At 43.8% G+C, this 12,168-nt stretch overlaps 1 protein-coding gene across 4 annotated transcripts in view; it reads right to left on the bottom strand.

Annotated features, from left to right (window-relative positions):
• The window catches only part of pps (protein partner of snf), a 283,892-nt gene that overhangs the window by 228,389 nt on the left and 43,335 nt on the right, over positions 1–12,168 (bottom strand). For all 4 annotated transcript variants that reach the window (XR_006773414.2, XM_069302993.1, XM_069302994.1 and 1 more), the window contains exons 3-4: positions 10,148–10,306; positions 733–918 (exon numbers count right to left, since the gene is read on the bottom strand). Coding sequence is in view for 3 of the 4 variants with exons in the window: in XM_069302993.1 (XP_069159094.1) it covers positions 733–918; positions 10,148–10,306 (345 nt within the window). In the remaining variant the exon portion in view is untranslated. The remainder of the gene's footprint in view (positions 1–732; positions 919–10,147; positions 10,307–12,168) is intronic.

The raw sequence follows: 12,168 nt of genomic DNA, 5'->3' as shown, positions 1-12,168 counted from the left end.
ACGAGACCAGAATCCCCCTGTTGAAAAGCAGATGCAAGAGACATTCTGAGAAAAAGAACTATCAACATCAGAAGCACGAAACTGTTCAACACACTTCCACTACACATATGGAGCATAACTGGCTGATCCCCTCACTGTGTTCAAGAGAGAACTCTTGAAACACCTACAAAGGATACCTGATCAACTAGATGGTAATTTATACATCAGGCTGCATGCAGCTGCATCCAACAGCCTGGTTGACCAGACCATCAACCAGGAGGCCTGGTCAGAGACTGGGCCACAGGGATGTTGATCCCCGAAATCAATGCAAGGTAGGAGGACTCAATGCACTCAAAATGTATTCCTCAGAGACAACAGATGTATGGACATGGAAGATACTGGAAGACTATGTCCCAAATATGCATCACAAAATAATGACCTACTGAAGCAAAAAATATATTAGGAAATGCAAAACACAGTGAAGAGTAGAGGTGCCAGAGTTGCAATCAAACACTGAACGTCAGAGGGTCACGGCTCTTCAACCTCCTCCCATCAAATATAAGAAATACTGCCAGAACAAGTGAATGGAGAAGTCTACCTACCTCAAAACAGTAACAAATATTTGAGATTAAAAATTAAATTACGTAAGCAAGGCATAGACAGAGAGAGAAGGGCGACTTGGGGAACGGACTTTTGTTAGTGCAATAAAAATAATGCTTACAAAAAATAGGAAACAATGTCATGTAGATGTACCTTCAAATAAGGTGGAGTCCATTAATTCATCAAGAGTGCCCAGCTGCTCTGGATTGGTGACCATATTAAGGAGAGGTTCCCCAAGTATCTCCCGGGCTTCCTCACTCTCAAGGACACTCTCAAGCCGTCGAAAAGCATCGGCATCCAAAGGCAGCTCGGCATAGTTCCCAGCACCTCCAATCTGTCCTGTTAAATACAAACACAAAAGAAAGATCCATTTCAATCACAGCCAATGCAGGTAGGTATTCCTGGCCTTTATGCCAAGCATGTATCACAACAGACAATAGAGGTTAACCTTGTTTAACATCACCCCAATTAATGTCGCTTCATTTTTATGCTGTTAAGAAAATTAAATTAACAAATTTAACATCAGACAGGCATTCTTGTTTAACCACTACTGTGCTGGTATATATGGCAGGCCATTGATTCAAGCAGCCGACGTCACCTGGAGCACCAAAAGACCCAGAAATATAAAACATACAACACTTATTACTTCAAACACTGCTATCATCAGATTCCAGTCACTAAATCATGAATGTCAATAATTTTCCACAAGATTATTTTCTAAAGGAACATAAGGGCACATGGCATGATGTGTAGATTTACACACCCTGGCTGTGTGCTGTGAACGTCTGCCTCCTACTATGTACATCATAATTAACATTCTGTTCACCGATATCTGAACCTTGAACATAATTTTTATTACAGTCAGGATCATCTATGACCATCACAATAATAGCAGTTACTTATTTTATTCATGATTATTAAGTGTTGCTGTGACTTGCTCAGCTGTACTGTGAGCTGCAGCTACATATGCCAGCCTTGGTTGCTCTGGCAGTACCCAGGCTCTCACAGACAGGGATTACCTTGAGGTTACCTTGCGATGATTTTGGGGCTCAACGTCCCCCGCGGCCCGGTCCTCGACCGGGCCTCCTGGTTGCTGGACTGGTCAACCAGGCTGTTGGTCACAGACTGATGTATGAATCACGGCCTGGTTGATTAGGTATCCTTTGGAGGTGTTTAACGAATTCTTTCTTGAACACTGTGAGGGGTCTGTTAGTTTTGCCCCTTATGTGTAGTGGAAGCGTGTTGAACAGTCTCGGGCCTCTGATGTTGAGAGAGTTCTCTCTCAGAGTACCTATTGCACCTCTGCTTTTTTAACAACAAGGGTATTCTGCAAATCCTGACATGCCTTCTGGTCTCCTGTAATTACCTAAGTGTAGTTACAGGATGAGAGCTACGCTCGTGGTGTCCCGTCTTCCCAGCACTCTTTGTCATATAACGCTTTGAAACTACTGACAGTCTTGGCCTCCACCACCTTCTCACTTAACTTGTTCCAACCGTCTACCACTCTATTTGCGAAGGTGAATTTTCTTATATTTCTTCGGCATCTGTGTTTAGCTAGTTTAAATCTATGACCTCTTGTTCTTGAAATTCCAGGTCTCAGGAAGTCTTCCCTGTCGATTTTATCAATTCCTGTAACTATTTTGTATGTAGTGATCATATCACCTCCTTTTCTTCTGTCTTCTAGTTTTGGCATATTTAATGCTTCTAACCTCTCCTCGTAGCTCTTGCCCTTCAGTTCAGGGAGCCACTTAGTAGCATGTCTTTGCACCTTTTCCAGTTTGTTGATGTGCTTCTTAAGATATGGGCACCACACAACAGCTGCATATTCTAGCTTTGGCCTAACAAAAGTCATGAACAATTTCTTTAGTATATCGCCATCCATGTATTTAAATGCAATTCTGAAGTTAGAAAGCATTGCATAGGCTCCTTGCACAATATTCTTAATGTGGTTCTCAGGTGACAGTTTTCTATCTAGAACCACCCCTAGATCCCTTTCTTTGTCAGAATTCTTTAAAGATTTCTCACATAATTTATAGGCTGTGTGGGGTCTATATTCTCCGATTCCACATTTTATAACATGGCATTTATTCACATTAAATTCCATTTGCTAAGTGGTGCTCCATATACTACTTTGTCCAGGTCTTCTTGAAGGGCATGACAATCATCTAGGTTTCTTATCTTCCCTATTATCTTAGCATCATCAGCAAACATGTTCATATAATTCTGTATGCCATCTGGTAGATCGTTTATGTAGACAATGAACATTACCGGTGCAAGAACTGAACCCCGTGGTACCCCACTTGTGACATTCCTCCAATCCGATACATTGCCTCTGATTACGGCCCTCATTTTACAATCAGTTAGGAAATTTTTCATCCATGTTAGAAGCTATCCTGGCACCCCTCCAATATGTTCCAGTTTCCAGAACAACCTCACTGCCGTGTAGTTGTTTCTTGCATCTTTATATCACTGGTATGTTTGGGGGGTTTGGCCTCTTCCCACATCGATTCCATTTTTTTGTCTTTTGGTCTCTGGCCCTCTCGCAATTTCTGTTGAACCAATCCTGTTTCCTAGTTCTGCGTTAAACCTAGTTCTGTGGGTTTACGGCTTTGATGGCTCCATGGTCGCACCCGAGATCTTCCGCGGCTCCACCTCTTCCTAGGCTCAACTGGCCCATGGCGGGGCCGGTTCGGTTCTGCCTCGAGTCTCTCGATTTCTGTTGGTGGTCGGGTAGCTTCGTTGATGGTGTCCCACCTGCGTGCTTCTTCTTGGCGGCAGTGTGGGGTTTTTGGCGGTCCTTCCTTTTCCTTCTGTCTCTTCTTCAGTAGCTGAGGTTGTTGGCGTGGCCTTGTCCATTTCTTGTGGAGGTTTGGGGTCGTCATCTTGCCCCATACTGTCGTCTCGTTTCGTGCGGCGATGGCAGAGCCGCTTCGGCTTGCTTTCGGTTTTTATGTTAATTCTGCGCCGTTTCACAAACTGTCTAGTGCATTGTTTCTCCTCCGGCCTGCTCTTGCACCGCCTGAGCCATCCTGGTCATTGGACAGAGTGCTCTTTTCTTTCTTCTCCTCGGTTTGTTGTGGCCCCTTCGGTTCAGGTTTGTTCTCCGAGGCTTCTTTTCTGTTGGCATTGGCCTCTGGGGGTTGGGTATGGGAGCTTCATGCTCTCCTCCAGAGCAGGGGTTTCTGATCTTTCGGTCTTCGTGATGGTTTTGTTTGTCTGCAGCTGTCTCATTCTATTCTGGCGAAGATTGGAACTGCTGCTTTCCAGAAGGGTCCCCTGGGTTGTTGATGCTTGATTGGTTGCCCAGGGGTGCATCATGTTTTGTGCTAGGTAGCAGCTCTTCCCTGTTACTTGCGCGCCTCGGCCTCTGTGTCCAGGGACGCGCTTGGGGTTGATCCGGTTTCCCTTTCTTCTCTGTTCGCGGGTGCAGGTCTCCCAGGTCGTCCGCAGTGTTCTTCGGCTAGCCAGCCTGCGGTCTATCCCCATGCCCATGACGTTCGTGTGCTCACTGCGCTTGCTGCTGTCTTTGGCACCATGTCCTGGGCTGACATTCGGGCATGAGGCTTTTGGCAGTCGTACAGGGTCCTGGCTGCTCGTTCCCTCGTGCACGTCCCTAGGCCTAGTCGGGCCTGTGTTGTTTTGGGTCGGCGGTTGCAGCCGGTTGTCTCGACTTCGAGTTGTGGAGTGAGCGATGACCGCCTCCCGGGTAGGTCTCTATGTTCTTCCTCTGTGGGTAGTTAGCTCTGGGGAGCCGAAGGAGCTCCCCCCAGAAAATCAGTGTTGACTGTAATGAAATGCCATTTTCTGGGTGAAACCCGGAGGCTCCCCGGCATCCAATGTCGGCATTTTTTTTCGCGTGTTTTGACATCCAGGCTCAGAACTGACGGGTGGATAGCCAGCGTGAGGGGTCTGGAGCTACCCCTTCCCCCTCCCTGGGAGGGGGGAGGGTAGCTCCAGTGGCGCGGTTCTATCCACTTGTTCGGCTTTTGGTAGCAATACTTTCACCAGAATAGAGGTTTGTTTTAGGATGCTTACCCTTTCTGGGTGCCTGACCCAGTCGATGGCAGACAGAATGCTTCCAACCACACGGGGGTTTCTATAGGCCATTGCTCCCCATGCCTCTCTGAGGGGGGCCAGGTTCTGGCTCGTGGTTCCCCGGTAGGCCCACAAAACTCCATACACATGACTAGATGCCAAAGTCTGACATTAGCATATCAGCCTAGTAAGCTCCGGGGAGCCGAAGGGGTTCCCCGCAGAAATCCTCTATTCTAGCTTCATATGCCTCCCAGTCTATGGATTTCAAGTGGAAGTCGCCGACTACCAACAGTCATGATCTATCTTTATCAGCTCTCGCTATAATCTCTCTCACTATTGTTATAAGACCCTCTCAGTTTATTATCCCGCTCCTCCTTTGACTACGTGTTGCATGGCGGTGGACTATATGCATTTATGATCGTTAGTTATCATTCTGATTGCAGATCTCTAGTGCTATTATGTCAACTTCTCGTGGATTGGCAATCCAATTTCATTTACCTTTAGGTGTTCTTTCACCAGCACAGCAATGCCACCGCCTTTCCTAATTTTTCCATCTCCAGACTGAGTAGCCCCTTGGGAATATGACCTCATTTAAAATATCATCTTTTTTGTTTTGTCTCCACGAGTGTAACAATGTCTGGTGTCTGCAGCCGTATTACATCACTTAACTCCAGTATCTTCAATCTCACTCCATCTACATTGGTGTACTGTACACTATTTTCAGGAACATGTTCCCCCTCTCCTTATTCTTCACTACCCATTTCCCTAGTGATTTTGTTGGTTTGCCTTTTTGTACCATTTTACTTGTCTGCCTACCCCTATCACTTTGTAGAAAAAAGAATTGATTTCTTCTTCATTCCTGCTCTCATTTAGTCGTTTTGCCTCAACGAGGTTAAGTTTTAGCTTGTCTGTCTGTCTGTCTTTCTTTGAAAGATCTTGTCTTAACGATCATACTTTCCCTTCCTCATCACTTTGTAATTTTCTAGAATGCCTTAGTACTTCTTCCATCTGTTTGGCACAGTTTAGGGTGATCCTCAAAGGTCGATCTTTTCCTTTTACATACTTTCCAATCCTCCTGTAGTCGCAGACATTCTCTATGGTAGTAATACCTTCCACGAAGCCAACAATTTTATCTACTACTATCTCCTCTTCCACAGCTCTTTCTGACCTAGATGTTATCTCCTTTTCTTTGCAACCAAAAATTATGAGGGACTTATTTCAATCAATTGTGTTTTGCACCAACTTCGGGTTAGATGTCAATTCCTTTCTCATTTCAGCCTAATGTTTGTTTTATCCTGGTTGCTACAGTGTTTGGCTTCCTTTACTGCTGCTTCTATTCTTTCCTTCTCCTTGGCTACTTGTGCATAGGCGAGTTGCATATCTTTCTTGCACTGTTCTATTTCCTGTGTAACTTCCTCCATCTGTGCTGACACAGGCTGTTTTCCTGTTGAATTTACTTACCTAACCTATTGTAGTCATTTGTTTAAATTTGCTTGAACTTCTTCCAAAGCTATTTTTAAAAGTTTATTTTCCTCTTCCATGGCTTTGTAATTTGTTTCCAATTGATTCTTGTCCTTGTATAAGTCTTTCACTAACCCCTCAAGACCTAAAACTTTGCTACTCATGTGCTCATTACTTTTTTTCAATTTGCTGATTATTTCTACATGATAGTTCACTATAATATCTAAGTTCACTATCGTGTGGTGCTATTTCTGTGTGTATGTTTGGGACCAGTTCCTCTAATATTTTCCGCATGTAAACTATTATGTATCTCTCCTGCCTGCGCTCAATAGAATATAGATTTAGGCATTTTAGTCGGTTCCAATAGTTTAGACGTTTTACTGAGTGGATTCTAGCAGTATAGGATCTCTACATGCTCTTCAGGTCAGTAATTTCTCCAGCTTTGAAAGGAGTTGTCAATGTGCAATAGTATTCAACTAGAGAGCACTTGAAAAGTATCATCATTGGTATAACCTGTCATTTTCCTTACAGATGTGACAGCTACTTTATTGTGTTCTTTAATGGTAAGGTCTTTTGACATGAGTACACCCAAATCCCTTTACATTGGTTTTTCATTCTATGGTATGATATGACTGCTTTTGTACGTGGTTTCCATTTTTATATTTTCCTTTTTCTGTTGCACAGGAACTGGAAATTAAATTCATTAAATTACCATATCATTTTCTGTAGCCCATTGAAAAACCTGATTTACATATGATTGGAGGTTTGCTTTGTCCTCTATGTTGTCTACTCTCATAAAAATCCTAGTGTCATCTGCAAAGGATGATGCGGCACTATAATGTGTGTCTTGTCTACGTCAGATCTGAGAATGAGAAAAAGTACTGCAGCAAGCACAGTACCCTGGGGGGACTGAGCTCTTCACATCCCTGGGGGATGTAGACAATTTTTTTTTTTAATGGCAACTGTTTAATGGAGTAATGAGGAACATGATCCATGTTCCCGTTTTACCATGTACCTGTGGGAATTTTGAATCTTACGTTTTCAAATAAACATATGTAGGGTGGCGCACCCTGCTGATATCATGGGTAGTGCAGTACAGTGGATACGTTTCTCAATAAAGGATAGAGAAAATGACATGGAAGCTTATGATAAAGAAAATTAAGTACTGCACAGTATTTGAGGGCTAACTTAAAGATTGTCAATGAAAACTGTATGTATGCTGTACTGAATAGGAACTGTTTTGTTTACTGAATATACTCTACTAATAGCAAAAAAATTCAGTACTATACATAAAAGTTATATAATATTGTACTGTATAATAAGATACAACCATACTGTACTGTATAATATGATACAACCATACTGTATGGCTATGCTAACAAAGTACAGTAAACTGTAATAAAGTAAATTTAGTTGCCGCAGAAACATATGCATCTTACCAGGTGATTAAAGACAAGCAAACTACATGTGTGAGTTTCAAGCTCAGTGTTATTAACAAAAATATTTCCTTGGACAAGAAGGCATGATAGGTAAACGGCCTATAAATATAACAGATAGTAATCCTAATGAAAGGCTAGATGATATAGTTAGAAATCAAGGTAAAGTACAGTGGAACCTCTATTAACACTTTGGTGCACCCCGCTCGCCACCCCTCAACTGTGCGATATGGGACCCAGGGTGTCACGGGAGTGCGCGTAAATTCTGAAAAGTGTATACTCTCTTCAACTTTGTCACCTTAATTCTCGTCCTACGAGATTAAATTTGGTATCATTGTGTTCGCAATAGAATTCTCTACAGCACTAAATGCATATAAACTCCAAAAGCCCGGCTAATTACCTGCAGCAAACAGAGAAAGTGCGAACGAGTTACCCAGGAGCGCGCAAACGCGATAAAATGTTTTCACTATTTTCACTCTGGTCACCTCAATTTTTATCCTAAGTCTTTCATTTTGGTCTCAATGGGTTTGCAATAGAATTCTCTAGAGGAACATTAGCATATAAAATAAACCTGGTCACGCTCCAACCGCCGACGAGTTGAAGACGGCCCTTCAGAAAAGAAGAAAGAAAAGCCCTTTTCAAGCCTTTCTTTCGCAATTTTCTTCCTGGAAGGGCCTTGTTCATGATCACTATCCATCGTGGAGTAAGCGTAGATAGTTTCTAAAGCCGCAGTAAGAAATATAGCCACGGAAAATAGCCGAAATGTTCACACGTTTGAGATGCGAGGGGAGGCGACATTGGTCACAACAGTGGAGCGAAAACAATGGGCCCACGGCATGTGCCAAGCTGCCTGAGGGCCACGAGCCTCAACAAAGAAATGGGAAGACATCGGCACGCATTTTAAAACCAGCCCCCAAAAAATCTGATAAAAACCCGATTTTTGGCGATTATTTAAAGTGGATGACGCAATGCTGCGTCATCCCCGGAATTACCGCCAGTAAACGGATGACGCAATGCTGCGTCATGTCCGGGCGAAAGTGTTAACGAGTTTAATCCGTTCTTGCACCGAGCTCGTTACCTGGAAAACTCGTCTTAAGAAACAAATTTCCCCATTTAAAATAAAGGAAATAAATTTAATCCGTTCCACTCCCAAAAACATCCATACTTGTATGACTTTTTTTTTATGTAAATATAATACTGCACATGTAAATATAAATGTTTTGTTGTAGTGTTTTAATATTTACTTTACCTTATGAAGAGTAGTTGCTGGCTTGAGGGAGACGATGGGGAGGTGGGAAGGAGGAGAGGGGTTATGGATGTGGAAGGAGAATCCACCTCTGAGTCAGGCGGACTCTCTCTTCTTGGGAATTTCACCCAAATTTCATTTCAAATGTCACACAAGGATGCGTTAGACCAGCACCAAATAAAAAACTACGTCGATTACTCTCGTTGTGTCAACAATATAATAGTCTTACCATGAAGATACAATACAATGCCGTTTTCTCAAATAGGCAATGTGGTTATTAAAGAAAACGGAAATTTCATGGCAAACATGTATACAATCCCCAAGTCGATCGGATAAGAATTGGATTTTATAGAAATATTTGCTCAAATGACGCTTGAGCGCGGTGTTTGGGTGCATTCAAGAGAAAAAGTGTGTCACGTTCAAGCGACATATACCTGCGAAAGTGATAACACTTTCATAAAGTGTTATCACAAAGTGATAAATTAATTAAACATTTTCACACACCGGGTTGTCACTGCTTTATCAGGGCAGCTTTTCCAAGAATGCGTTCACCTTTTCAAACATTCCAAACACTTCCCTGATCTCAGTGGAAGAGGCAGCATCCTCCCTTACCTCCTCATTCCCTTACTAATGGTGTAAATTGTTGATGAGGACCTGCCATACTCCCTTGTGAGATCAATCACACAGACACCACACTCATGCTTTGCTCTAATTTCCTTCTTTAAATCCATAGTAATTGTCTCTTTCTTCCTCTTGACAACACTATCTTTAGCAAGCAGCTTCTTTGGAGACATCGTGTGTTACAAATTGTAGTCGCAAAACCACTAAAAACCCAAAGAAAAGCTCAAATAAATCCAGAGGGATGCTTGTCGTGTGCGATACAACAACAACACTGGTGTCGGAGGCGTCCGAGAATTTGCGAGAACCAGCGAGATGCTAGGAAGCACCATGTGGTTTTGCTCGTTAATAGAGGCGAGCTCGTCAATAGAGACAAATTTGCTGCGAGTGGCTTGCTCGTTACTGGAAAAACTCGTTAATAGAGCCACTCGTTAATCGAGGTTCCACTGTACTAGCGAGTTATGACAAGGGTGAGTGGAAAATGATCAATCATCTTTCCTAGTGCAGTACCATAAGAACCTTTACCATAAGAACAAAATGACATTTTTGGTTTTACTTAACGTCATTTTAGTTAAAGTCGTGGTTTTCTGGAAGCTTAACACATCTGTACATATATAAATACATACAGTATATAAAAACATTTATACAGTAACACTATCATCCGAGAATACACATTTTTATGTAATGTTAATACAATACTGTACTATACAAAAATTATCTATCCAAGTCTTAATTTCCACACAAATTAAAGTCTAAGAAATAATTGTCTAACCTTCGACTGGAATTGCTGGGTAGCCCTCAACAGTCAAATTAACATGCTGAGTACCATCAGAAGTAGCAATTGAGGCAATGCTCGCTTCACAGAGATTCTCTAATCCGCCACTTCCCATCCGCACTACGCTGACTTGAGAGCCATCTGCTCCATGGCTTGCTGTAACGTGTAAGAAAGGAAAGGAAAAATCAACCGACAGAAAGCAGTAAACAAACAAAATTGCACAACTTCTTACCAAGTGTTTACACCCAGAATAAATATAAATATATATTTCCTTCTTACAAGAAAATTAATAAAAAAAAGTGTAAATATAATGAAACGCCATTTTCTGGGTGAATCCCGGAGGCTCCCCGGAGCTATCCAGGCTGAATGGATATGTTTATCTTTCTGGTATCAGTCAATGCATGGAGTTCTTACCTACCGGGGACCATGAGCCAGAACCTGGCCCCATCTAGAGAGGCATGAGGAGCAATTTACCTATAGAGACCCCCCTGTGGTTGGGAGCATTAAATGTCTGCCATCGACTGGGACAGGCACCCAGAAAGGTAGGCACCCCAAAAACCCCTATTCTGGTAAAAGTATTGCCACAAAGCCGAACAGGTGGACAGAACTCCCCAAACGAAAATTAGCAATCTAGCATGATGTACATCATGTCACCGCGTCGCTGTCTGTGCAGCGGCGCAGAGGAGCACCAGACCCATCTGCCGGCGACCCAACCTACAGTTCTTAGGTTGGATGTCAAAAAATGCGAAAAACACCGCCAACCAGAGGGAGGGAGGGAGGGATGCTGAGGACCCTCCGGGACTCACCCAGAAAATGGTGTTTCATTACATTCAACGCTGGTTTTCTGGGGGAAGCCCCGTCAGCTCCCCGGAGCTAACTACCCAAAAGATATGGAAAACAGGGACTTACCCGGGAGGCGGTTTGTCCTCACTCTTCAACACAAAGTCGAGACAACTGGCTGCAACCGCCGACCCAAGGCAACGCAACTACCTGGCCCCGGAATATTCACCAGGTAGCGAGCAGCCAGGACCCTGTTCAACCTCCAAAAACCCCGCACCCGAATGTTAACCCAAGACATATTGCCAAAGACGGCAACCAAAGCAGCAAACCTATGAACGTCGTGGGCACGGGAATAAACCGCAGGCTGGCTCGATTTAATAACTCTGCGGACAACCTGAGAGACCCGAGCCCGGGAACAGGGAAGAAGGGAAACTGGGTCAACCCAAAGCGCATCCCCGGCCACCGAAGCCGTGGTGCACAAATAACGACGGAGAGCCTCAACCGGACACAACACATGATGCACCCCCGGCCTGACCAACCAACCATCAACAACCCAAGGCTTCCTCCGAAATGCAGCACTTTCAGTCTTCGCCAGAAAAGGAGGAGACGGCTGTAATCGAACAAAACGAACACAAGGACCGAAGGAGCAGAAACCCCTGTGCCAGAGGAGAGCATGAAGCTCCCCGACCCGAACCCCACCTTGAGGTGCTTCAGGAGCTTAGCGTCCCCACAGCCCGGTCGTCAACCAGGCCTCCTGGTTGCTGGACTGGTCAACCAGACTATTGGACGCGGCTGCTCTCAGCCTGACTGTACTAATCACAGCCTGGTTGATCAGGTATCCTTTCGAGGTGTTTATCCAGTTCTCTCTTGAACACTGTGAGGGGTCGGCCAGTTATGCCCCTTATGTGTAGTGGAAGCAGTGTTGGACAGTCTCGGCCTCTGATGTTGATAGAGTTCTCTCTCGCAGAGAACCTGTTGCACCTCTGCTTTTCAACAGGGGGTATTCTGCACATTCTGCAATGCTTTCTGGTCTCATGTGATGTTATTTCGTGTGCAGATTTGGGACCAGCCCCTCTATTACTTTCCACGTATAAATTATTATGTACCTCTTCCGCCTGAGCTCAAGTGAATAAAGATTTAGGCTCTTTAGTCGGTCCCAGTAGTTTAGATGTTTTACCGAGTAGATTCGAGCAGTAAAGGATCTCTGCACGCTCTCCAGGTCAGCAATTTCTCCAGCT

This window comes from Procambarus clarkii, chromosome 49 (genome assembly GCF_040958095.1).
Source record: "Procambarus clarkii isolate CNS0578487 chromosome 49, FALCON_Pclarkii_2.0, whole genome shotgun sequence".
Classification (NCBI taxonomy): Eukaryota; Metazoa; Arthropoda; class Malacostraca; order Decapoda; family Cambaridae; genus Procambarus; species Procambarus clarkii.
This window is presented reverse-complemented; position numbering and strand designations above follow the sequence as displayed.